The sequence below is a fragment of the Pelophylax lessonae genome, assembly GCF_965119305.1.
Source record: "Pelophylax lessonae genome assembly, chromosome: 4".
Lineage (NCBI taxonomy): Eukaryota > Metazoa > Chordata > Amphibia > Anura > Ranidae > Pelophylax > Pelophylax lessonae.
In genome coordinates this window covers 463943888-463970268 of record NC_138771.1, presented here as the reverse complement: position 1 = coordinate 463970268, position 26381 = coordinate 463943888, and the positions used below count along the sequence as shown (strand labels likewise).

The 26381-nt window shown below is 49.4% G+C and overlaps 1 protein-coding gene across 2 annotated transcripts in view; it reads left to right on the top strand.

Annotated features, from left to right (window-relative positions):
• GEMIN5 (gem nuclear organelle associated protein 5) overlaps nucleotides 1–26381 on the top strand; it is a 197877-nt gene that overhangs the window by 48455 nt on the left and 123041 nt on the right. For both annotated transcript variants that reach the window (XM_082256099.1, XM_082256098.1), the window contains exons 8-9: nucleotides 4332–4494; nucleotides 6086–6298. In XM_082256099.1, the coding sequence (XP_082112225.1) occupies nucleotides 4332–4494; nucleotides 6086–6298 (376 nt within the window). The remainder of the gene's footprint in view (nucleotides 1–4331; nucleotides 4495–6085; nucleotides 6299–26381) is intronic.

Genomic DNA, 26381 nt, shown 5'->3' with positions numbered 1-26381 from the left:
ACGGCGTCCGTATTGGTCGACAGCCCTCCCGCCCCGGTGGAGAGGGGTACTGTCAGGAGTTGGTGCCCGCCTGGTTCCGGTATGGTGAGTAGTATGTTCCCCCTTTCCCCTGACGGGTCTTGTGGTGAACGCGGGCCCCTCTCTGTATGGTAAGGATGAGTTCCCCTCTATCCTATAACATGGCACAGATCCCCCTATTTTGAGTGTGATTTTTATGTGCAAAAAGCCAGGAGGCTTGGTTTGGGAGCTGACAATCTAATTGTAAACATGTTAAAAGATTGTAATCAGTGGCAGTATGGGAATCTTACTGTGATAATATAAGTATCCTACCAGTCAGAAGCCACGGACATGTAGACTGCTTTCCAGGTCAAGTCTCCAGCAATAGCAGGCCTTCCGACGGCCATGCGTTCCGCCAGGGTCCGGTACCGCCGACCAAGCTAAATCCCCATGTAGAGAAGGTGTTGTGATGCTCTGCAGTCACGCCGCTATTCGGTACAACCGCCGCCATTGTTTGCTAGATCGCACAAGGCCGCCATTTTGGCGTAGCCTCGTGTCTCCAGCATGGGGGCGGCCATGTTTAAGGTGACCCAAACACCTTGTGGAGCTAGGGGAGGCGCCGGAAGGCGTGCAGAGGGGCGGAGCCGCCTCCTTTCTTCCTGGGCAGCCAGCCAAAAGACTTCCTGTTTGTGAAGACAGCGCTGTAACCTGTTGCAGTGAACTCTGAGCATCAAGTGGTGAGCCTGGGGGTCTATCTCTCTCTCTCTCGATCGATAGGGATCCCTAGCAGGTAACACTGAGGGGCTTTTGTGGCGCTGGGGGTCTGAAAAAAAAAAAAAGTTTTTTTATTTAAGTTTGGATTGTATTTTCCGAGTAGTTACTGGAATAATCATGGACCCTGCCACACAAATACCCCCACCTGTTTCCCTTGAGGGGGCCACGGGACCCGCCGGTGCACAGAGTATGGATGCATTTACAGCAGTTTTGGAGTCTATGGTGGCTCGGGTGGAGGCGGCCTGTCAGGGACGGGGGTCAAGAAAGCGACCCCCGCCTACCCCTATAATATCTGACACCTCTGACTCAGATTCAGAGACGGTCACTGCAGCTGCAGGTCCCTCTGCAAGGGCTGTTATCTCAGGTAAAGCTCCCTCAGACAGTGAGGAGGACGTTCATTCTTCCACCATAATTCAGGAAGAAGCATTGGTGGACGCACTAGTTGTGGCGGTGCGGGAAACCTTAAGACTTGAGGTTTTACCGGCAGAGGTAACTGAAACAGAGATTCCCTTTGGTACTAACAAGCTCATCAAAACGGTGAAGGTTTTTCCTGTACCCAAGTGTTTTGGTAATAAAATTAAAGGAGAATGGGAGCATTCTAAGCGTACCTTTACTATTTCCAAGCGTATTGCTAGACGCTATCCGTTTGAGGAATCCCTCATTAAGAAATGGACGGTACCACCAGTGGTGGATCCACCTATTTCCAGGCTGAATAAAGCCATGGTTATCCCAGTGGAGGACACTTCGTCCTTTAAGGATCCGGGGGATCGATAGGTGGAAGCGGAGTCCCGCACTATCTTCTCCCTGATAGGGTCAGCATTTAGACCAGTAATTGTTATTGGTCTAGTTTCCCAGACACTAACGGAATGGGCGAGATTGGTACGCCAAGACCTAAGGGGAAAAGATATCCCCCAGGGAACATCTGATTTGATGGAACAGATTATACAAGGGCTACAGTTTGTCTGTGACGCAGCCTTGGATGCTACCCCCCTATTAGGGCATGCATCTATGTCAGCGGTAATCCTCAGACGTGTGCTGTGGTTAAAATGCTGGTCAGCTGACCTAGGTTCCAAAAAGACCTTAACGAATCTCCCCTTTCAAGGGAATCGCCTTTTTGGGGCCACCCTAGATGAAATTATTAAGGATGCCACTGGGGGCAAGAGCACTTTCTTGCCACAGGCTGCTAAAGCTAAGGGACCTCGCAACAAGCGAGGACCTTTCTTCACCGCCCATAAAGGGTTTGCACGCCCGGCTGGAACAAGCGGGAAAGGCAAGACTCCTCCAGGAGGGTTCAAGAAAGGCTGGTCGGACAAACAGAGGACCGACTCAGCCAAACCTGAAGCAAAGGATTACACAGCCTGAAGGTGCGCCCCCACCCGGGTTGAGGGTGGGGGGACGTTTTCACCGGTATTCAGGACATTAGATCGAGCATCGACTACTACTACCGGTGCGATTCTTCCCTTCCAACGTTTAAGTACTACAGGGAGCGGTAGTCACCGTTCCCTGAATAGATCTTTTCCTTTACCTTTTCCTAAGATTAGTCTCAATTCCCCACAGGAATCGGATCTGGTTGACCAGACAGACCAAGAAGCCTCTAGCCGGGTGACTTCGGTCCCTGAGATTCAACCAGGGGAGATCACCGTTCCAGATAGGAATCAGGTGTCGGATAAATGTGTGGGAACAGAAAACGACCAGACTTTGTCGGATGGTCGGGGCCAGATAGCTCTAGGGACGCCTGGTTCAAATCCCGTCAGTGCCAGTGGTCCTAGGAATTCTAGGCTGGCCTCGTCAAGCCGGCCTGGTCGACTTGGACTTGCTAGTCGCGGACGTTCCGTGGGAACTGCGTCTCAGGGAGTATCTGCGGTCTCGAGGACCAATCTACCATTGTGCTTTACAGTCGCTGGTTTTAATGGCCTGGCCATTGAGACCCAAGTACTGAAGGACAGAGGGTTGTCAGCTTCAGTCATTCCTACCCTTATTAAAGCAAGGAAAGCGACTTCCAGCAAGGTCTATTATCACACATGGAAGACTTATATCGCGTGGTGCGAATCTTTAGGATTTCCTCCACGTATCTATTCGGTGACTCGAATATTGGCCTTTTTGCAAAAAGGGGTTGAGCAGAAGCTAGCCTTGAGCCACCATCAAGGGTCAAGTTTCAGCATTAGCAATCTTCTTTCAGAAACCTTTAGCTACCAAGTCCTTGGTGCGGAATTTCATCCAGAGGGTGCGGCACCTGGCTCCACCAGTCCGCGCGCCCTTACCGCCCTGGGATCTTAATTTGGTTTTGTCGGTTCTACAGAAACCTCCTTTTAGAAAAACATCAGGGAGATTCCCTTGCTTACTTTATCCCAGAAGGTGGCCTTCTTGGTGGCTATCACTTCTGCACGCAGGGTGTCAGAACTGGCTGCTTTATCATGCCAGTCCCCATACTTGGTGATTCATAGGGATAAGGTAGTATTCCATCCTAAGCCATCCTTTCTTCCTAAGTTGGTTTCAGATTTTCATCTGAATGAAGATATTGTACTACCTTCCTTGTGTCCTCAGCCCAATCATCACCGGGAACATGCGTTGCATTCCTTGGATGTGGTTCGGGCAATCAGGGTATACCTGAAGGCTACGGAATCGTTCCGTAAGACGGATTCACTTTTTGTGATCACGGATGGCCCCAGAAAGGGGTTGCCTGCATCTGCCGCGACTATTGCCAAATGGATTAGACAGACGGTGGTACAGGCTTATTCTATTAAGGGTCAGAGTCCTCTGTTCCCTGTTAGGGCGCACTCCACTCGAGCGCTCAGTACTTCCTGGGCCTTTCGCCATCAGGCGTCAGTGGTCCAGGTATGTAAGGCGGCCACCTGGTCGTCGGTACATACCTTTACAAAATTTTATAAAATTGATGTCATGGCATCGGCGGATGCCTCATTTGGCCGCAAGGTTTTGCAGGCCGCAATTTGAGGAGACCGGTGGTCTACCTCGAGGGTTTTTTTCTGTTTGAAAATTTTTTTTTGTTGAGTCTCATCATTAAGGATGAGCATTGTAAACTTCTAGTTGGCACCGGTTGGGCCTTCTAGATTTGGATTTGATTTCCATTTTCCCACCCCTCATTTGTGATACTGCTCTGGGACGTCCCGAAGGTGCTGTATCACCGAGGACTACGTCTGTCAATGAGCGATAGAGAAAAATGGATTTTTGTAAAATCTTACCGTAAAATCCTTTTCTCTTAGCTCATTGACAGACGTAGTACCCGCCCCTCTGTTTTTGAGTTGGGTTGGGTTAAATTCTCTAAACACTGCTTTCGTGACATAACTGATTTGCTGTGGCAGAGAGAGAGAGGATATACCCTCGGGGACTGCCCCTAGGGTGTGGCCAGAGCATTTTATTTCCTGTCTAGTCCTACTCCTGTGGAGGCAACATAACCCGAAGGTGCTGTATCACCGAGGACTACGTCTGTCAATGAGCCAAGAGAAAAGGATTTTACGGTAAGATTTTACAAAAATCCATTTTTTTTTCAGGATATGTTATCTGAATAAAGCAATTTTAAGTATTTTCTATTTCATCTCCAGGGGGGAGCTACTCTTGTGGGATCTGGCAAAATCTGGAAAACAAAAATGGAGTCTCTTGGGCTCTTCAGAGGGACACAACCATATCCGAATCGTTTTTAATCTTTGTTCTCTTGTGACAGAAGAAGGGAGGGAACTGCTTCTGTCTACATCTATGGATCGAGATGTAAGTTCTGAAGAAACTGTAACTGTGAAATACAAATCAAAGTCTTTTCTTTTAGTTTAGGGCATTGTTTTGTTCCACTAGGCTCTTGAGCATGCAGTATCTTGGATCTGTGTGTAATCCATTTCATTTTTGCAGAAAAAGACACAGAACAACATTACACAGTAGTACAGCATAGCGTAGTTTTCTGTGCAATGATGCAAGTTCAAACATTTGTTTGTTGACAAACTATGATGGAATGGAGGCAAGTAAAATTACACTTGTCTGCACTAACCCTGAGAGTGGGTATATTTGCTTTAGAAGATAGACCGATATCTCCGAGAATGATGGCTGCTTCTTTTCAAACATACTTGGACTTGCTGTGATGTCAACGCATAGCTTAGCCACTTTAGCATACATTTCTCAAACATTTAACACATTTCTCCATATTTTCTATGAGATAAGGGAAGGATGGTGCCTCTAAAGCTGGCCATGGATGGATTGAAATTCAGCCGGTTTAGCAGGGAGTGGCTGAATTTCGATCAATGTGGCTGTATTTACAAAAGATCTATTGGAGGGCACGGCAGACCTCTGGGATATAAGCCCTGCCCCTACCTGGGTAACACTGCGCAAAAGAAAAAAATGTCTCTTCCCCCTGTAGGCGGTACCCTCTGTAATGTTGTACACTATATGTTTTAGCTTAGTGTCTTAGGAGGTAGGACATGTTCGAATTCAAGGTAGAGCGCTTTATCTGGTGCATCTGCTCCTTTCTGTTATGCCCCAAGGATACAATATACTGCTTTAAATAAACCCTACAAGCTGCTTTTGTCTTTTTCAGCGTGAAAACAGACTCCCAGTTATTAAAATTCACTGTAGGAATACCGCCCTGAGTTGTCTAATAATGGAACCATCTCCTAAATATCAAACCCTAATCTGCACGCTCACCCCTCTAGGCCAAAATTCCCTCCAAACAAAAATTCCCTCCGAGCAATAAACCTACCTACTAGCAACCCCCCCAAATTTGTGCTGGTCGCTGTTGAGAGGCAAATTAGGCTAGAGCATTGTGAATGGAGAGTGTGTGGAACTGACGCCAGGAAGGGAAGAAGTGGAGAGTGAAGCAAGGAAATTCAGAGAAACCCAAAAAGATTTTGTACTTCTTAATTGTGTTTTTTTTAGTTTTAATAGAAACACTTTTAGCATATATAGTTCTTATATAGTTTTTATGGGATTTTTGTACTTTCTTTGTTTAGCTTTTAACCCTGATTAAGTTCCTGAAATGTGTTAGCTGTTGCAAAAGGAAAGTCTTTAGAAGGCTGTACAAGCTATTGTTGTGCTCCTTTTAACAATTTCATTCTATATTGAGTGAGACCAGTCACTCAAGAAGCAAGATTTATTGGGCTTTGTAATGACTGCAAAAGGAATGTACATGTGGGTTGAGCGCTCACCCTGACTTTGAGTTATATATATTGCTAAGCAATTTAATTCAGACAGTATCCACTCGAATAGCAAACATCAGTTTTGAGTGGACTTTTAATTATAGTTTTTTTTTGTTTTGCATAATAATAAATGGGAATGTCTTGTTATGTTTTTTGTTTTTAACTTGGATTATTTGCAGGTGAAATGTTGGGATCTGGGCTCCCTTTCTTGCTGTTGGTCATTGAGTTCCCTGGGTGGCTTTGTGTACAGCCTGGCTTTCTCCCCTGTGGCTGCTGGATGTCTGGCCGTTGGAGTAGGTGACAGCATGATCCGTGTGTGGAACACTATGTCTGTGGTGAACTCATATGATGTGAAGACACTGTGGCAAAGCATCAGGTCCAAAGTCACTGCAGTAAGTGGTTGAATAAACTTATTTTCATTGGCAAACATTTTTTCTTTATCATACATCACAGGACACAGAGCAGCCATAATAATTACTATCTGGGTTATACGCCACCTATAGCTGAATAGACACTGGCAATTAAAAAGACAGAAAGTCCCCCTCTATATAACCCCTCCCATACAGGAAGTACCTCCCAGTTTTTCGCCAGTGTATTAGAGGTGATGGTCATGGTTGGAAAAGCTCTCCATATTTTAAGGTTATGCTGCAGTCCCAGATAAGATCTTGCAAAATCCAAGGGGATTGGCAATCGGATCTATCCGAAAGTGGAAGACTAAAAGGATGCTACCTGAGCCTCGGTAGAGGAAGACTGCGGGGTATTGCCTGCAATGCGACCCTCTTTTTTTTATGCCATGTTTTTATGTCTCCACTAGAGGGCATGTGTATTCAGCTGTTGTATTCATACTTTAGATGCCTCACATTTTTTTTCTGCACAAGCCAACCCCCCTGAAGCCTGGCGCGCAGCGGATCTAATATATCCCGTCCGCGCATCGGCTTACCCTCTGTGGGTTAGATTGCAGGGAGCGCCTTCAGTGGTCATTCCCTGCCATGCTATAGGACTGCAGGGGCGCGTGCGCAAGTACGGCCCTATTTTTCATGCACGTGGAGCAGGGCGGATGTGTCCGTGATGCAGTGAGCGCGCACGTGGCGAAAGGAAGTGCGCGTAGCACAGGTGCAGTAAGTGGCGGAGACGGGTGCGTGAGTCACTGTGGGTGATGAATGCAGTCACTGACAGGTTCTGTTACTGATGGGGGGACTGTGCTGTGTGTGTGATAAGCTGTTACAGCTTGACACAAGCTTTGAGTACACTAACGTAGTACCTCAAGTTTTCTCCGAAGCAATGTCCTCCTGGAAAAGGAGTGGGGGGGCACAGCGGGAAGGTGCACAAGTGTACCACCGTCAGGATTTGAAGATCCTAGCCGTGCATCCTGTTACCTCCCCTGAGAGGCCAGAGGTGACTTGCAAATCTGAGCCATTATGGTTGTAAGGCATAGTAGCTACATCTAGTGCTTCTCTCAGCCTACATCACTAAGGAGGATTTGGCATCAGCTTTAGCCAGCCTTGAGGGAAAAATTGCTGGCATGATTTCTTTAGTATCACAAGAAGGGAGGAAACTTGATAGATCCCCCTCACCTGAGCCACCCCCTGTTTTAGTTCATGATTGAGCAGAGGATGTGGAAGAAGAAGCTGTAAATGACCTAGTAGGCCAAGCTAAGGATTCCACTTCTGAGGACCTATTCTCGGCCTCTCAATCCCAGAGATTGTTTATTCAGTCTCACTGAAATGGTCTGGTCTGGATTTAAATTGCCTCCCCTAGAGATTTCTGAAGTCTTTTTCTTCATTAGGCTCATTATGCCCTCCACAAAATGCCTACTCTTTTTCCCCTCACACCTGCTTTTAGAGCAGATAGTGTATGCTGATTGGGATCACCCTGATAAGGTTTTTATCCTCCCAAAAGGTTCTCTCTGTTGTATCCTATGGAGGAAAAATTCACAAAGAAATGGAGTATGCCTACATTTGATGCTGCTATTTCTTCTGTAAACAGAAATGTAACCTGACCTGTAGACAATGCCCAGGTTTTTAAAGATCCAGCAGATTAGAAATTGGAATCTTTACTAAAAGCTTTTTTCTTGCTACTGCTGGGCCTGCAATTCAACCGGCATTGGCAGTTATAGGAGTTTGTCAGTCTTTGAAATACCATATTAAGCGGATGACCAGGAGTGTTCCTTCTCAGGGGGAGTCTGCTGAAGATTTAGCAGATTTACCTCATGCTTTGTGTGTTGCAGTAGATGCTCTTAGGTACTCCATACAGCAGATGTCACAGTTTTGCTTTTCTGTCAGTTCATATGCGTAGAATCCTGTGGCTAAAGATTTGGTCTGTGGAATTGCCGTGTAAAAAGTTACTAGCTGGCTTTCCCTTTCATGGGGAACGCCTGTTTGGGGAGGATCTGGATATGGTGCCCTTATTCAAAGCAGTTTCTTATGCCCAATTCCATGGCAATCCATTACAGAACAACATTCTGTCAGCCTGGAGCAAAAAGATCTGGGCCCTAGATTGTCGCATGTCTCTTATCACCAAGGGTACGTCGGAGTCTAGGTTGGTGGTGGTAGCCAGGAATTTGGAGAGCGGGAAATCCTTTCTTCCAGTAGTCTGGAAGGTGGTGACTACAAATGCCAGTCCCTCTGGCTGGGGAGCAGTTCTGGAGGAAGCCACTGTACAAGAGAAATTGTCCTGATTGGAAAGGAGCTTTCCCCATCAATATCCTGGAAATTCAAGCAGACTACCAGACTAAGGGGTTGCCCCGTCAGGGTCCAAGCCGACAATGCCACGGCTGTGGCCTATATCAACCATCAGGGGGGCACCAAGAGTCAGCCCAGAAGGAGATGGGTCACATCCTATCCTGTTTGTGGTTTTTATTCTGGGAATGGAGAACTGGCAGGCAGACTTTTTGAGTCGCCAGCAGATGTTTCCAGGGGAATGGTCCTTACATCCTGAGATCTTTGCATTGATTTGTCAATGCTGGGGGGTTCCGGACGTAGATCTGTTGGCGTCCAGGTTCAACAACAAGTTTGACAAATTTGTGTCCAGGACCATTGATCCACTCGCAGTCAGAGTGGATGCTTTAGAGACTCCCTGGGAGCAGTTCACCCTGGTATCTATGCCTTTCTCCCGGTCCAGCTGCTGCCACGACTTCTGTGCAGGATTCAGGAAGAAGGGAAACCAGTATTCCTGGTGGCTCCAGCTTGGCCCAGAAGAATTTGGTACATGCAAATTCTTTCAATACGTTTTTATTGAGTTTTACAGTATACAAAAACAGAAAAGAAAACAAAGAACATTTCAGGTTCAGGTGTCAGTATATCAATACGTATAATTTTGTAAACGATCATTTATAGGTTTCACTTAAGCAGATAAGAACTGAAGAAGTACTATTAACCTCGTTCATTTTGTCAGTAATTAGTGAGCATAGTAAGCATTACAGTCGCAACATTATTTGGTACACGCCAATTCTAAGGTTGTCCACCGTGCTTTACAATCTTTAAATTCCACCCGTCTTTACAACCGCTAAATTTGAAGGTTTGGCTATTGAAGCCAGGATTTTGAGGGATCGGAGTATATCTGGTCCTGCAATCTCTGTGAAAAACGCTAGGAAACCAGTCTCTAGGAACTTTTATTATAGAGTCTGGAAGTCTTACATTTCCTAGTGTGAGGCCAGGAAGTGGCATCCTCGTAAATATATTATCGGGAGAATTCTAGCTTTCTTGCAAGTAGGGGTAGATATGAATGTAGCACCCTACAAGGTAGGTGCTAGGTAAAGTATAGTGGGCCTTGGCTGCCTAACAGCAGGGCCATGATTTTCAGCTGGGCTGTCATGCCTCCCAGGTGTGGCTGCTGAGAGGGGAGTCTCCCCACTGGCTCCATGAGAGGATTCTCATTGGGCAGTGGAGGAAACCCAATCAGAGGAACATTCAGGCCTGTATCTACCCCAGAAGGCAGATTCTGCCACAGAGGTTTCTGGGAGTGGGTATAGGTTTGAGGGGAGTGCATGACGCAGCGTCTTTGGAGGGAAGCGGAGTCCCAGGAGGCAGAGTACTGCTGTCTCTTTTCCTGTCAGAAGGATCGGGTGGCTTGCCTGAGAGTACAGAGAGAGCTGAGCTGCAGAGGATCCGGTGTGCCGAGAACCAGCGGAGAAAGAGGAGGGGTTCTGTTCCAGGAAAGCATTCCAAGTTCGTGAGTACTGTGAACTACCCCTAGGGGTCTGCCCAGCTTAAAGGGGACCACTCCGGTGAAGCTCCCTGGGATCCAGGGGCTAGCTAGCAGTAAAGGGGATGCCTAGTGAGAGGACCCTGAAGTGTAAAGGGGGCACCAGCGTTTGGGCCCTGAAGAGTTACGTGTGCAGTGTTGAGAGTTGCAGCAGCACAAGCAGTTACAAGTAGCTACCTCAGTCATTGAAGGGCTGGAGGGAGCTGTTCACTGCACTAATAACCTAAGCAGAGTGTCAAGAGTCACGTGTATTACAGTCCTGGATCTTTGAGTTAACCAGTGTGTTGAAGTTGAAGTTCTAGCACAGTTCAGCAAAACAGTATCTTCAAGTGCCAGGAAGCGTTGGTCGGCATTCAGCTGGCGTCAAGACAGCGCTAACAGGCATTTTTCTGTAAGGAGTCCCAGTTAAACCTAGTTAAGCCAGAGGAGCATCCCACTCATTCCCTTCTCTCATCCCCATTACTAAATAAACAAAACAAACCAAAGATGCCGGAATGGTCATTGTTTCCAATCTTACACTGGGTATTCAACTTAAATGTGTTGGAAGTGTTACCGGTAACAATGGCAGACCCATTTCAGGCCCAATGCCTGGAAAACCTGCTACGTGAAGCTAGCCTTCGGCACAAGTATAGGTCAGATTTCAGCCTTATCAGTCTTCTTTCAAAGACCAATTGCTTTGCATTCCCTGGTTTGAGCCTTCATACAAGGGGTGCTGCATATGCTTTCGCCAGTTAGGCCACCATTGTATCCTTGGGATTTGAATTTATTCCTTGTGGTCCTACAGAAACAACCCTTTGAGCCCATTTGGCATATTCCTCTGGTTCTTCTGACAAGAAAGTTAGTCTTTTTGGATGCAGTAACTTCAGCTAGAAGGGTGACCGAATTAGCCGCTCTTTCTTGTAAGGAGCCATTTGTGATCTTGCATCAAGATAGGGTGATTCTATGTCCACACCCAGGGTTTTTGCTCAAAGTAGTGTCCTCTTTTCATTTGACTGAAGACATTACTCTGCCTTCCTTCTTTCCAGATCCTCAAACAGCAGAGGAAAAGTTGTTCCATTCTCTCGATGTAGTACGTGCATTTAAGGTCTGTTTGAAGATGTCAGCTCAGATTTGGAAGACTGGCCTTTTGTTCATGCTGCCAGAATGGCCCGGGAAAGGGCAGGCAATATCTAGGTCTACAATTTCTCTGTGGATTCGCCAGGTTATTATCCAGGCAAATGGTTTAAAAAAAGGGGAAGGTTTAACCTTTTCAGGTGAAGGCACACTCTACTAGAAGAGTAGGTGCTTCATTGGCAGTTTGCCATCAAGCTTATATGGCTCACATTTGCAAGGCCCCTACTTAGTCTTCAGTACATACATTCACTAGATTTTATCAGCTGGATATTAGGGCCCGAGAGGATTTTGCATTTGGCCGCAGTGTGCTGCAGGCAGCTATGTAGATCTTTTCAGTCTAATGGCGGTTTTCAGATTCAGTGTCTTCCCTCCCCTCAAGTGCATTGTTTTGGGAGGTCCCAGATAGTAATTATTATGGCTGCTCTGTGTCCTGTGATGTATATTAAAGAAAGATTACCTGTAAAATCATTTTCTTGGAGTACATACGGGACACAGAGGACCCTCCCCTCTTGTCTGGGAAATGTATTGCTTGGTACAAAACTGAGGTACTTCCTGTATGGGAGGGGTTATATAGAGAGACTTCCTGTCTATAGTTGCCAGTATCCATTCACCTATAGGTGGCGTATAACCAAGATAGTAATTATTATGGCTGCTCTGTGTCCTGTGATGTACTCCCAAGAAAAGGATTTTACAGGTAAGCTGTAGGAAAAATCCAATTTTGTACTTTGCACATCCATCCGAGAACACTGGAGATGTAAAATGTTTAAAGCTGGCCATAGATGGATAGAATTTCTAACAAAAGTTCTTAGGAAAAGTCTGTGGAAAATTAGTACAAAAATGGACTTTACTGAAGGAACACTTAAAAATTTTCTTGTTGGGAGAAATTTTCTATCCTTCTCCTTTAAATTTTTCATAACTGTGGTCGAAAATGAACATCTACTTGAACCACTAATGATTAGAAAAGCAAACAATATTTCTTAGATTATTCTTTTCCTAAGAATTTTCATTCAAAATTCTACCCATCTATGCCCAGCTTAAAAGACCTAAACAAAAGCAGTCGTCTCCTGCTGAAGAGGGCATGTGTAACTGGGGTCAATTCACACTTGCCTGCAAACTAAACAGGAGTTGTTTAACTCCCTCCCGCCCACCATATAGTAAAATGACGGCAGGCAGGATCTCCTTTTATTCTGGGCTGACGTCCTATGACGTTGGCCAAGTCTAAGGCGATCACAGGGGCTCGCAGCGATTGCGCTTTGTCCTATCTCAGTAAAGACGTGATGACGCTGTCCTAACCCTTGTGATCGGCTGTGTCCAATCACAGCTGGTCACGTGTAAACGCAGAAATGCTCGATTTGTGTGACAAAAATGATAAAAACTTAATTTGGGTACAGTGTTGCATGATTGCGCAGTTGTCATTCAAAGTGTGACCGCACTGAAAGCTGAAAATTTTGGCCTGGGCAGGAAGGGGGTGAAAGTGCTCTGTATTGATGCGGTTAAAGCAGGGGTCTTCAAACTATGGCCCTCCACTTGTTCAGGAACTACAATTCCCATCATGCCTAGTCATGTCTGTGAATGTCAGTTTTACAATGCCTCATGGGATGTGTAGTTCCACATAACAGCTGGAGGACTGTAGTTTGAGGATCCCTGGGTTAAAGTGTTCCTAAACCCACAACAGTAAAACCTGTCTATAGATGCGGGATAGCATGCTTGTTATACTCACTGTGTAACCTAAGTGAATAATCCTCTGCATTGTGTAAAAAGACTGTGTGATCCTGTATGCACAGATCCTCCCCCTCCTGCACGTTCACTCTGGACAAGTCCAGATAAGATAAGCACAGTAAGTGTAGTTCAGCTGCACATGCTCATTTTGATTTCTTTTGCACAGAGAACACTTCCTGGTTTTAGCTGAGCTGTTCAGGTCACATGGTATTACCATCACACATCTGGGCGTGTATACAGATCCTAAATGACAGCTCTGTCCCTCCCTCCTCCTCCATCCCCGGTAACTAAAAAAGAACACAGTTGGTGGGGTGTCACATCTTGATTGATCTTTTTTTTTTTTTTTTTTTTCTTGAGCGGGGTACATCTGATCAACACAGGGTCAATGGGCACTGTCCAGACATGTTCAGACAGAGAAATAAGCCTGATAGGACATTCGTGGGAGAAATGAAAACTACTCCTACAAACTATCTCACTGATACAAGTAACCAGATTGCTTTAATTCCAATATACAGCTGATGAGAAAAGGTATTTCTCCATTTATATTTACTAAAATAATTGTATTTCCATGTTCTGTGTACTGTAGGAGACCAGATATAGTGAATGCAGGATCTGGGTTTAGTTACACTTTAAGGTGCGGGCAGAAGGTCATTTTGGGGTTCAGTGACGTGCAGCGGGATGCGCGTTTATTGAATCACACAGCTTCCTTTTTTTTTTTTTTTTTTTTTTCTAGAAACTTTATTTGAGGTGTACGAAGTTACACTTCATTCATGTCACCGCATAGCAGTGTGTTACTTAACTTGAATTAACATTTACATTTATTGCCTCAATAGCCCGAATAAAGAAGCTCTCTAAACTTATTTGTTCTAACTTTAATTTCTCTTACGTCCTCCGACAGTCGCCGCCTCTTCATATTCGTCACATATGGGGTATTAGACTTTGCTCCGAAGGAGTAGCTAGGCAACAGAATATGTTAACAATAAAGCTTTTAACATATCCCACCCTCAAGGGGTGGTCCCCTCAGTCAATACCCTCCTACTTCCTGCAACCATATCTCAGTTTTAATGTCTAGCTTGTCAGGAGTGGCTGGCTTTCTCTGTGCTGGGGCTTTCTGCCCCAGACTCTTTCTTCTTTTTAAAATTTTGTTTGAGTTTTCTCTCTACCTTTACTTAGCTGTTATTTTTGTCAGCATTAGTTAGTTCTTCGGACGAAGAGGATGATGCAGACTGGGTCTCGGGCTGATCCCCCTGATCGCAGGTCGTGGGTCAGTGGCTTCCCAGTCTGCCTTCGAGCGTTCAGCCAGGTAACGCTCCTGGCACAGTGAACGACCCATCCCTGTTCGGTGCAGGGATGATTGGTGAGGTGGCTACCTCACTGGACGCTGTGCGGTTTCTTAACCCCCATTTTGTGCGTCTTGAATGCGACTCTCCCTGCCTCATGTGCAGCGGCTTGTTCGCCTGTGCGGGTTCCCCACGCCATGTGAGGTAAGTGTATTTATGTGGGGACCTGTCTGTCGGGGGGGGGTGTCAGTCTGGGACTGTGTAACCTGCCTTTAATCACACTGCTTGTCTCCCTATCTCTCGGCTGCATGCTGTGGGCTGCAGGGGGGGGGGGGGGGGGAGATGTGTGACACTGTCTGTGTCAGGCTGATCAGTGTGTGAAGCTGTGTGCTGTGGGGCATGTTTTTTGGCATGTTTGGGCACTGTACAGCGATCGCTGCGGCGATCTGACATGTATTCTGATACTGGAATGTAATGTGTGTTTTTTACTGCACTGTGGAGCGGCGGTTTCGGCGCCAAACGGCGCCATTTTGCCTACTCCCGCTCCGGCCACATGTTTTACATGCATGGCGGCCATTTTCTTGTAGCCTCCATAGGCTTACATAGAGCGCCCTGGCAGCATCACTTCCTCTTTCCTGGAACACCGATCGAGGCAGCAGCAGCGGCGAGGGTCTCCTCAGGTTTTACCCTTCTGTTCTTGCTATCCATTGCCTGTGTTCAGTTTGCATATTCCCTGTGGGGGTCTTATTGTGCTGAGTGTGGTGCGGTGGGCTGCGCTTGCCGCGCTTGCTTAAAAGGGGCAGTTAACCCTTTGTTGTCTGGCATTACAGGGGCAATGGACTCTCAGGAGGGAAAATTTCCTACAGCCTTGGTGGAAAGCCAGGGGACCGCTGTCTCCCCCCCAGGGGGGGATTTGGCCACTATTGTGGCTGGCCTTGCTGCTCAGGTGCAGATGCTGGTGGCTGCTCAATCTACTAAAAGGCCCAGAGTTGCTCTTTCCTCTGATTCTGAGGGTGAGGGTGATAGGGCTGTTATGGCAGGGGCCTCCTTATCGGGGTCCTGCTCCTCTCTTGATCTAATAGGGTCTGAGGTGGAGGCTGATGTTGAGGGGGTTGATAATTCTCCCCCTGGCTCGCCTGAAGAGCTTGCAATCATGGATGAGTTGATTGCTTCCATAAAGCAAACGCTGCGTTTGCAGGATGAGGTGTGTCCCCCCGCCGCCTTGGCGGCTTATGGGACGCAGAGAAAACGCAGGACGCCGCAGGTTTTTCCCTGCAATGATGATTTTCAGCGCGCTGTTAAGGAACAATGGCGCAATCTACGCAAACCTTTTGCTGTACCAAGTAGATTCAAGCTGCGTTATCCTTTTTCACCTTCCACTGATGAAAGGTGGTGTGTGCCACCCCCAGTGGATCACGCAATTGCGGTTTTAAACAAAGCCACTGCGATTCCTGCAGAGGATTCCCCGGTGTTCCGTGACGCCACGGATAGGAGACTGGAGTCTCTTACCCGTCATACTTATTCTGTTACGGGTTCTATGCTTAAGGCTCTGTTTGCTTCTCTCATGGCGGCCCAGGCGATCGCAAGTTGGACGCAGATGCTTAGGCGCGTCCTAGTGGCCGATTCGGCCTCACCGGCGACCCTGGATATGGTGGATCAAATCCACCAGGGTGTCATGTATCTGTGTGATGCGGACCTGGACCTGGTTTCGTTGGCTGCACGTGTGCACAGTGTGGCGGTGTTGTCTCGCCGCCTGATTTGGTTAAAATGTTGGTCGGTGGACCAGTCTTCACGTAAGACCTTAGCCAATCTACCTTATGATGGGTCTCGCCTTTTTGGGGAGTCCCTGGATGTGTTGATTAAGGGGATCACCGGGGGTAAGAGCACTCTCTTGCCCCATTTCCCCAAAGCTAAGGGGGCTTCTGGGAAGAAGCATGCTAATTTTCGGCCCCCTCAGGGGTCCTTTCGTGCCTTTCGGCCGCACTACAAGGGCAAGCCGTTCAAAGGTCAAGGCTCTCAGAAGAAGCCCTGGTCTGGTAAACAGAAGTCCGGCCAATCCGGATCTGCAGCCCATAACAGTGCGGCCTGAAGGGGCGCCCTCACCCAGTTTTGGGGTGGGGGGACGCTTGCTCGGTTTTCTTCAGCCCTGGTTGTCCCGTGTGCGGGACAGATGGGTTCAGGAAATCGTTCGATCTGGTTACAAGATCGAGTTTCTCTCTCGGCCGGAGAGCAGATTTTTTCCCTCAAATCTTCAACTGTCTCCAGAGTGTTTGCGGGACCTGCACCTGGCGGTGCGGGACCTGAGGGCTCAGGGAATGGTGGTTCCGGTGCCTCATCGGGACAGATTTCGGGGGTTTTATTCCAATCTGTTCACCGTGCCCAGGAAGGAGGGCAAGGTTCGTCCAATTCTGGACTTGAAGGCTCTGAACCGCTCTGTGCGGGTTCGCAAGTTCCGCATGGAATCCCTGCGGTCGGTGGTGGCTGCCCTGGTTCCGGGGGAATTCATGGCCTCCATCGATTTGAAGGATGCGTACCTTCACATCCCCATTTTCGAAGGTCACCAGAGGTACCTTCGATTCGCCATTGCGGAGGATCACTACCAGTTCGTGGCGTTACCTTTTGGTCTCGCCTCGGCTCCGCGGGTCTTCACCAAGGTGCTTGCACCGGTTCTGGCATTGTTGAGGGCCCAGGGCATTTCTGTCCTGGGGTATCTAGACGACATCCTGGTTCGGTCTGCGACCAGCCAGGGTCTGGAGGAGGACCTGTCTGTCACGATGCAAACTCTACAGGAGTTTGGTTGGACGATAAATTTTCCAAAGTCGACGCTGAGTCCGTCGGTTCGTCTTCCCTACCTGGGAATGATTCTGGACTCGGTACAAGCGAAGGTCTTCCTGCCGGAAGACAAACTCAGAACTCTTCAGGAGGAAGTCAGGTCCCTCAGGGACGTTCCGCACTCGTCTTTAAGGACGTGCATGAGATGTCTGGGATTGATGGTCTCGGCCTTCGAGGCGATTCCCTTCGCCCAGTTCCACACGCGGGGTCTCCAAGCGGAGATCCTGTCCAAGTGGGATGGGCGACCTCAATCTCTGGATCTTCAGATCTCGTTGTCATCGCACCAGAAGAAACCTTCTGTGGTGGCTCCAGTCCCCGATGGTGTCCGGGGGCAAGTCGTTTCGTCCTATCTCGTGGACGGTGATCACCACGGATGCCAGCCTGTCGGGCTGGGGTGGTGTTCTGGGCGTTCTGTCTGCCCAGGGAACTTGGTCGGAGGGAGAGTCTTCCCTTCCGATCAACATTCTGGAATTACGTGCGATAAATCTCTGTCTTCATCGCTGGACGGACCGGCTGCAGGGCTACCCGGTTCGGGTGCAGACGGACAATGCCACGGCGGTGGCCTACATCAACCACCAAGGGGGCACCAGGAGTGCCCGGGCGGCTCGAGAAGTGGCCGACATTCTGTCTTGGGCCGAGACTCATGTCCCGGCGATAACGGCGTTTCACATTCCGGGGGTGGAGTACTGGCAGGCGGACTATCTGAGTCGCCAGACCCTGGATCAGGGGGAATGGTCTCTTCACCCGGCTGTCTTCCAGATGTTGTGCGCGAAGTGGGGTCTTCCAGATGTGGACCTGTTCGCGTCTCGTCTCAACAACAAGGTGAGAAGGTTCGTGGCAAGGACGCGCGACCCTCGGGCAGACGCGTCAGACGCGTTAGTGGCCCCGTGGCATCAGTACAGGCTGATGTACGCGTTCCCACCGATTCAGTTGCTGTCCAGGTTCCTTCGCAGGTTACTCTCGGAACGCAGCACGGTGATTCTTGTGGCACCGGACTGGCCTCGCCGGTCCTGGTACGCAGACCTCGTGAATCTGGCGGTCGACGCCCCTTGGCGTCTACCTCTTCGAGACGATCTACTGTCTCAGGGACCGATTTACCATCCTGCTTTACAGTCGCTGGCTTTGACAGCCTGGCTGTTGAGACCGAGGTCCTGAAGGAGAAGGGTCTCTCTCCAGAGGTCGTTCATACTTTGATCAACGCTAGGAAGTCTTCCTCGGGGAAGGTTTATTACCGTACTTGGAAGGCCTATTTTGCCTGGTGTGAGTCCAGGGGGTTTTCACCCCGCACGTACTCGGTTTCCCGTGTGCTGTCTTTTCTTCAGACGGGTGTTGATCAGCGTTTGGCGCTGGCTACGATAAAGGGTCAGGTGTCTGCGCTGGCCGTTCTGTTTCAACGTCCCGTGGCTTCCAACTCCTTGGTTGGCACTTTTATTCAGGGTGTGCGGCATCTGGTTCCTCCTAGGAGGGATCCTTTGCCCCCTTGGGACTTGAATCTCGTTCTATCTGTGTTACAACGTGCTCCTTTTGAACAGATCAGGGAGATCTCGTTGTCTATGTTGTCCAAAAAGGTTGCCTTTTTGGTGGCGATCACTTCGGCTCGCAGAGTGTCGGAGCTGGCGGCTTTGTCCTGCAAGTCTCCGTACCTGGTTATTCATTTGGATAAGGTGGTCTTGCGACCTAATCCTTCTTTTCTTCCGAAACGAGTTTCGGAATTCCATCTTAATGAGGATATTGTCTTGCCTTCGCTGTGCGCGAAGCCTAAACATCCGAAGGAGGTGAGATTGTGTTCTCTGGATGTTGTTCGGGCGATAAGGGTTTACCTTAAATCGACTGAGTCTTTTCGTAAGACTGACTCCTTGTTCTTCCAGAGGGTCCTCGGAAGGGCATGGCGGCTTCGGCCTCTACCATCGCCAAATGGATCAGGCAGACCATTGAACAGGCCTATGCTTTGCAGGGTAAGGCTCCTCCTGTCCCTGTGAAGGCGCACTCTACTAGATCTTTGAGTACGTCTTGGGCCTGTCGTCATGGGGCTTCTGTAGCCCAGGTGTGTAAGGCGGCGACCTGGTCGACCATGCACACTTTCACAAAATTCTACAAAGTAGATGTTCAGGCATCGGCGGATGCTTCCTTTGGCCGCAAGGTTCTTACTGCGGCTGTTCCATAGGGTCCCTTGTTAAGGGCTCCTGGCTGTTGGGATAGTTTTTTGTATCCCCTGGTTTTTTGTCTTCTCCTGGGTTGTTGCTCCTGTTGAGCACTTGTTTTTTTCTGTTGCCCAGCTGGTTTCCTTCCTTTGGTAAGGTTCCTTTCTTTGATGCGGAGACTGCGTTGCCTTTTCGGCGCGGATGCGTTTCCCACCCCTCATGTTTACACTGCTTTGGGACGTCCCCATATGTGACGAATATGAAGAGGCGGCGACTGTCGGAGGACATAAGAGAAAACTGAATTTTTGTAAAATCTTACCTGTAAAATTCCTTTCTCTGAGTCCTCCGACAGTCGCCGCCCCCGCCCCTCTTTTGGGGTTTGGTTGTATACTCTACTGCTATTCCACTAAAACTGAGATATGGTTGCAGGAAGTAGGAGGGTATTGACTGAGGGGACCACCCCTTGAGGGTGGGATATGTTAAAAGCTTTATTGTTAACATATTCTGTTGCCTAGCTACTCCTTCGGAGCAAAGTCTAATACCCCATATGTGACGAATATGAAGAGGCGGCGACTGTCGGAGGACTCAGAGAAAGGAATTTTACAGGTAAGATTTTACAAAAATTCCGTTATTCTTGTAACCTCTGCCTGATGGTAGTTATTCAAATAAGTGTTAACCAGGATAGAATGCGTCAAATAATTTCTCTGCTCTTCCAAGACATTGAGAGTCATACATTTCTGCTAGAGATGTGAGTTTACAGCTCACTTTTTTCTGTGCAGAAAACTATTTTCTGAAGCACATTTCTGTTGACCCCCGGACAATTTGGGTACGATACTAAAATACAGTACTCCAAAACACTCCTTATTAAAGCGGTTGTAAACCCTATAAAAAAAAAAAAAAAAAAACCTGCAAGACAAAGGCATAATGAGCTAGTATGCATCGCATACTAGCCCATTATGTTTAACTTACCTTAAAACGAAGCCCCGACACGGACCCCCGGACATCGATGCGGGCGCTGCCATGATCCCTCGTCGTCTCTTCCAGGTTCGGCGGCTCCGGCACGCTGATTGGCCGGAAGAGACGGCTCCAGCGCGCTGATTGGCCGGAGCCGCGATGACGTCACTCCCGCGCATGCGCGCGGGAGTGATTTTTCCGGCAAGCTCCCGGCAACTTAATTGAAGGTCCCCCCGGACCTTCAGAGCGCATGCGCCGCTCGCGCGAGCGGCTGAATGCACTGTAAATATCTCCTAAACCGTGCCGGTTTAGGAGATATTATTTGTACCTACAGGTAAGCCTTATTATAGGCTTACCTGTAGGTAAAAGTGTCAAAAAGCGGGATACAACCGTTTTTAAAGAGTAATACAGGGCCTCTAATACTTTCTGCCCTAGACCATTCTAGTCCGAGAAAAGTATAATCCCTGCTGAGATTTTTTTTTTTAACAGCGACACATACATTTACTGACCACAAAAAAAATTCTCAGAAATATACTGTATACACCGGGAAACGTAGACCGAGACCCTCTTCATACATTCACCCTTAAAGGAGTTGTAAAGTCGGAAGGTTTTTTTTAATCTTAATGCATTCTATGCATTAAGATAAAAAGAACCTTCTGTGTGCAGCAGCCCCCCAACACTTACCTGAGGGCTCTCCCTGTCCAGCGATGTCCACAAGTGTTTTAGCCGTCTGAGATTCTCCCTCCTGATTGGCTAAAACACAGCAGTGGCGCCTTTGGCTCCCGCTGCTGTCAGTCAGCTAATCAGAAAAGAGAGGTTAACAGGCCGGGCTCCGTATCTGAATGGACGTAGGGAGCTGTGACTCGGCTCGGGTGCCCCCATACCAAGCCCCTTGCTGTGGGGGCACTGAACAGGAGGGAGGGGCCAGGATCACAGAAGAGGGACCTGAGAAGAGGTGGATCCGGGCTGCTCTGTGCAAATCCACTGCAACAGAGCAGGAAAGTGTAACGTTTGTTATTTTTAAAGGAAAAAAAAAAAACAGACTTCGGAAGTGGTTAAAGCAATTGTAGACTGGAAGATTTTCTCCCTTAATGACCAGGCCCTTTTTTGCGATTGGGCACTCGTTACTTTAACAGACAATTGCGCAGTCATGCGACGCTGTACCTAAATAAATAAAATTGATGTCCTTTTTTTTTTTCCCATAAATGGAGCATTCTTTTGGTGGTATTTGATCACCTGTGCAATTTTTATTTTTTGTGCTATAAACAAAAAAAGAATGACAATTCTGGGGAAAAAAAAACCAAAAACATTATTTCTCTTACGTCCTCCGACAGTCGCCGCCTCCTCTAAGTCATCACTGATGGGTATTGTCATCTTCTCCGCAGGAGTAGCTAGGCATATAGACTTAGTTAAAAACAAAAGGCATTTGCATGTACACACCCCTGGGGGCTGTCCCATCTGGTCAATACCCCCCTGCAGTGATCACTCCCAACTCAGTTTTTATTTGCCTAGCGTCAGGAGTAGTTAGGCTTCCCTGTGCTGGGGCTTCAGTCTCAGCCTATCTTATTTTTATTTGATTTTCTTTGAAAATGTCAGTTTTTTCTTACTTTAATAGCGGTTTATTTTGTCAGCTTTAGTTTTTAGTCCACTCTTCGGACGAAGATGGATCATGCGGTGCTGGGATTCGGACTGGCCGCCCTGGTTCTCCAGGGCAGAGGGTCAGATGGACCCCCAGCCCGCCATCGAGCGTTCAGCAATGGTTCGCCCTGGCACTATGAACGACCCATCCCTGCTCGCAGCAGGGATGCAGCTGTGAGGTGGCTACCTCACTGGACGCATCTGCGATTCAGCAGTGCAATGTCCCTGGCAAACGGCATTCCCTGTCAGAAGAGGACAGCGGCTTTCCGTTCTGAGAGGCTCCCCACGCCATTGGGTATGGGTAAGTACTTCTGTGTGGGGCTTCTGTGTGGGGTGGCAGTCCTGGTTGCTGTGTGTTCCCCATGTCTGTGCCTTGTGTGACTCCCTGCTGCGATCCCTGCGGGGATCGCTTGTACATGCGCTGCTGCGCTGTGTGTGTTTGGGGGTCCCCTTCCCTGGGTCACTTCGGTGTTTGGGGGTGCAGACTGTGTATGGACCGCGGCGGGGTGACACAGCGCGGTCCGCCATTTTATTACCTTGGGCAAGCATGTGGGCTTCTCTGTGGACTATACAGCATGCTAATTTGGCGCCATTCACCGCCATTTTTGCGGTGGACGAACGATCGGTTCGGCCGCATGTTGGCGGCCATTTTGGTGGAGCCTCCCATGCATTCCTATGGGGCAGCCATTTTTCCTGGGTCATGCAGCATATTAGTTCAGCCTACTTTTGCAGCACTTCCTCTTTCCTCTGAAGCAGGACAGCAGTGGCAACACTCTACGGGGCTCTGCAGGTTATTGCTCTCAATATCTCTCTGTGCTATCGCTTCTGGCTCAGTTTTTTCTCCTTTCCTGTGTGGGGGTCTTCTGTCTTTATAGCTGTAGCGGTGTGCTGCGCACTCCGCAGCGATTTTAAAGGGACAGCACCTAATTCTGAGCACTGTTATTTTTTCTCACTTGAGCATGGTTTCTCAGGATAGCAAATTCCTCCCAGCCTTGGTGGGGGCCCCCAGTTCTCCTGTGGCCCCTCTGAGACCGGATTTGGCCGCTGTAGTGGCGACTTTGGTGTCCAATATGGAAATGCTGATGGCTGAACGTGCTGCTCGTAAGAGGCCCAGATTGTCTCTCTCCTCTGATTCAGATGGTGATATGGCTGCTGCGAGCCTGCCCTTTTCAGGATCCCGCTCATCCTTGGACCCGCTGGGGTCTGAGGTGAAGGGGGTTGATACCTCCTCTCCGGGGTCGCCTGAAGAGCGGGCGACCATGGATGAATTAATTGTTTCTGTGAAGGAAACTTTGCATTTAGAGGATGAGCCCTGTCCTCCGGGCGTTGTGTCCTCATTTGGGACGCACAGGACCCGCAAGTCGGAGCAGGTTTTTCCCTGTTCCGCTGAGTTTCATTAAACTGTTAATGAACTGTGGCGCACGTTAAAACGTCCGTTCGTGGTGCCTAGTCGGTTCAAATTGCTCTATCCCTTTGCACCGGCTACGGAATCGCGATGGTGTGTGCCTCCACAGGTGGATCACACGGTTGCTGTGTTGAACAAGGCTACCTTGGTTCCTACGGAGGATTCCCCGGTTTTCCGGGATCCAACGGACCGGCGTTTGGAGTCTTTGGCCCGCCATTCCTATACGGTGGCGGGCTCTCTGCTCAAACCCATTTTCACGTCCGTGTTGGTGGCGCAGGCGGTTGCTGATTGGACTAAGGTGCTTAGGAGCAACCTCGTGTCTGATGATGTTCCGCCTGCCCGGCTGGAAATGGTGGATCAAATCCATCAAGGAATCATGTATCTGTGTGATGCGGCCTTGAATGAGGCCCCCTTAGTAGTACGCCTGTCTAGTGTCTCGGTGCTTAACCGGCAACTGATATGGCTGAAGAGCTGGTCGGCTGACCAGTCCTTGCGGAAAACGGTTGCTGATTTTCCCTATGCTGGCTCTCGCCTTTTTGGCGAGGCGTTGGATACCCTGGTGAAAGGCGTCACCGGGGGCAAGAGCACTATGCTGCCCCAGAACCCGAAGCACAAGTCCTTCCGAGGCAAGCGGGGTTCTGCGCCTAGATCCAATCAGGGGTCCTTTCGTGCCTTTCGGAACCAATCAAAGGGCAAGCCCTTCAAGTCCCAGGGCGGACAGAAGAAGCCCTGGGCGGGTAAGCAGAAGTCGGGCAATGCCGGTTCGGCGAGTCAGTCCGCCTCTGCCTGAAGGGACGTCCTCACCCGTTTCAGGGGTGGGGGGACGTTTGCGCGGTTTCCTCCAACCTTGGCTGCTCCGGATTTCGGACAGGTGGGTTCAGGAAATCATTCGATCAGGATACAAGATCAAATTTCTTTCCCGGCCAGCAGACAGATTCTTCCCCTGGAATCTTCATTTGCCTCCGGGGCGTCTGCAGGACCTGCACCGAGCGGTTCAGGACCTTCTTGCTCAGGGAGTGATTGTCCCGGTGCCTCACTGGGACAGGTTTCGGGGATTTTATTCCAATCTGTTCACTGTGCCCAGAGAGGAGGGCAAAGTGCGTCCTATTCTGGACCTGAAAGCGCTGAACCGCTTTCGAAAATTCCGTATGGAGTCTCTCCGATCAGTGGTGCCTTCCCTGAGCCCAGGGGAATTCCTGGCTTCGATAGATCTCAAGGATGCGTACCTGCATGTCCCCATTTTCGAGGGTCATCAGCGGTACCTTCGGTTTGCAATCGCGGAGGACCATTACCAGTTTGTGGCGTTACCTTTCGGTCTCGCTTCGGCTCCAAGGGTCTTTACCAAGGTATTGGCCCCGGTTCTGGGCCTGCTGAGGGCTCGGGGCATTGCGGTCTTGGGGTATCCGGACGATCTCCTCATAAGATCGAGTGTCAGCCAGGACCTGGTACACGACCTGTCCACCACGGTCCAGACGCTCCAGGAGTTTGGATGGACCATCAACGTTCAGAAATTGTCGTCCCCTTCGGTCCGTCTTCCCTATCTGGGAATGATCCTGGACTCTGCTCAGGCAAAAGTGTTCTTGCCAGAGGACAAGCTCCGGACGTTGCAAGACGAGATCAGGTCCCTCAGGGACGTCCCGTCCTCGTCACTCAGGACCTGTATGCGGGTCCTGGGGTTAATGGTGTCGGCCTTCGAGGTGATACCCTTTGCTCAGTTTCACACGCGGGCTCTCCAAGCGGAGATCCTGGCCAAGTAGGACGGACTGTCTCAGTCCCTGGATCTGCGTGTCTCCTTGAGTCGTCAGACCAAATTGGCTCTTTTGTGGTGGCTCCATTCCCAGTCGGTGACGGAGGGCAAGTCCTTCCGTCCGTTGGTGTGGACGGTGATCACCACGGATGCCAGCCTGTCAGGCTGGGGTGGGGTCCTGGGCACCCTGTCTGCCCAGGGCACTTGGTCGGGGGAGGAATCCTCCCTTCCGATCAATGTGCTGGAATTGCGAGCGATCAAACTCTGTCTCTTCCAGTGGTCGGACTGTCTCTGGGGTCGTCCTGTTCGGGTGCAGACGGACAATGCTACCGCTGTGGCTTACATCAACCACCAAGGGGGCACCAGGAGTGCTCGGGCGGCCCTGGAGGTGACCGACATTCTGTCTTGGGCCGAGACTCATGTCCCGGCAATCTCAGCAGTTCACATTCCGGGTGTGGAGAATTGGCAGGCCGACTATCTGAGCCGCCAGACCCTGGACCAGGGAGAATGGTCCTTACACCCGGAGGTCTTCCAAATGCTGTGTGCGAGGTGGGGATCCCGGACGTGGATCTGTTCGCATCTCGGCTAAATCGAAAAGTGGAAAGGTTCGTGGCAAGAACGCGCGATCCGTTGGTGGAAGCCTCGGATGCGTTAGTGGCTCCTTGGCATCAGTATCGTCTGATGTAGGCTTTTCCTCCGATTCAGTTGCTGTCCAGGTTCCTCCGCAGGCTAACCTCGGAACCACACCTGGTGATTCTGGTGGCGCCGGACTGGCCTCGCCGGTCCTGGTACGCCAACGTGGTTCACCTGGCAGTGGCGCCTCTGTGGCGACTGCCAATGCGGGAAGATCTTCTGTCTCAGGGACCGATCTTCCATCCTGCTTTACAGTCGCTGGCTTTAACGGCCTGGCTGCTGAGACCCAGGTCCTGAGGGACAAGGGTCTCTCCCCTGAGGTTATCCCTCCTCTGATCAAGGCTAGGAAAACCTCCTCTGGTAAAATCTATTACCGTACCTGGAAAGCTTATTTCGCCTGGTGTGAGTCCAGGGGGTTCTCCCCTCACTCGTACTCAGTGTCAAGAGTGTTAGCTTTCCTCCAGTCTGGAGTGGACCAGCGCCTGGCGTTGGCCACGATAAAGGGCCAGTGTCTGCTCTGGCTATCCTTTTACAACGCCCTGTGGCGTCTAATTCCTTGATTCGCACCTTCCTTCAAGGTGTGCGACATTTGGCTCCTCCCAGGAAGGAGCCTTTACCTCCATGGGACTTGAACTTGGTTCTGTCCGTTTTACAGCGTGCTCCCTTTGAAAACATCAGGGAGATCTCTTTGCCTCTGCTGTCAAAGAAGGTCGCCTTTTTGGTGGCGATCACTTCGGCTCGCAGAGTATCGGAGCTGGCGGCGTTGTCTTGCCCCTCCCCTTGCTTGATAATTCACAAGGATAAGGTGGT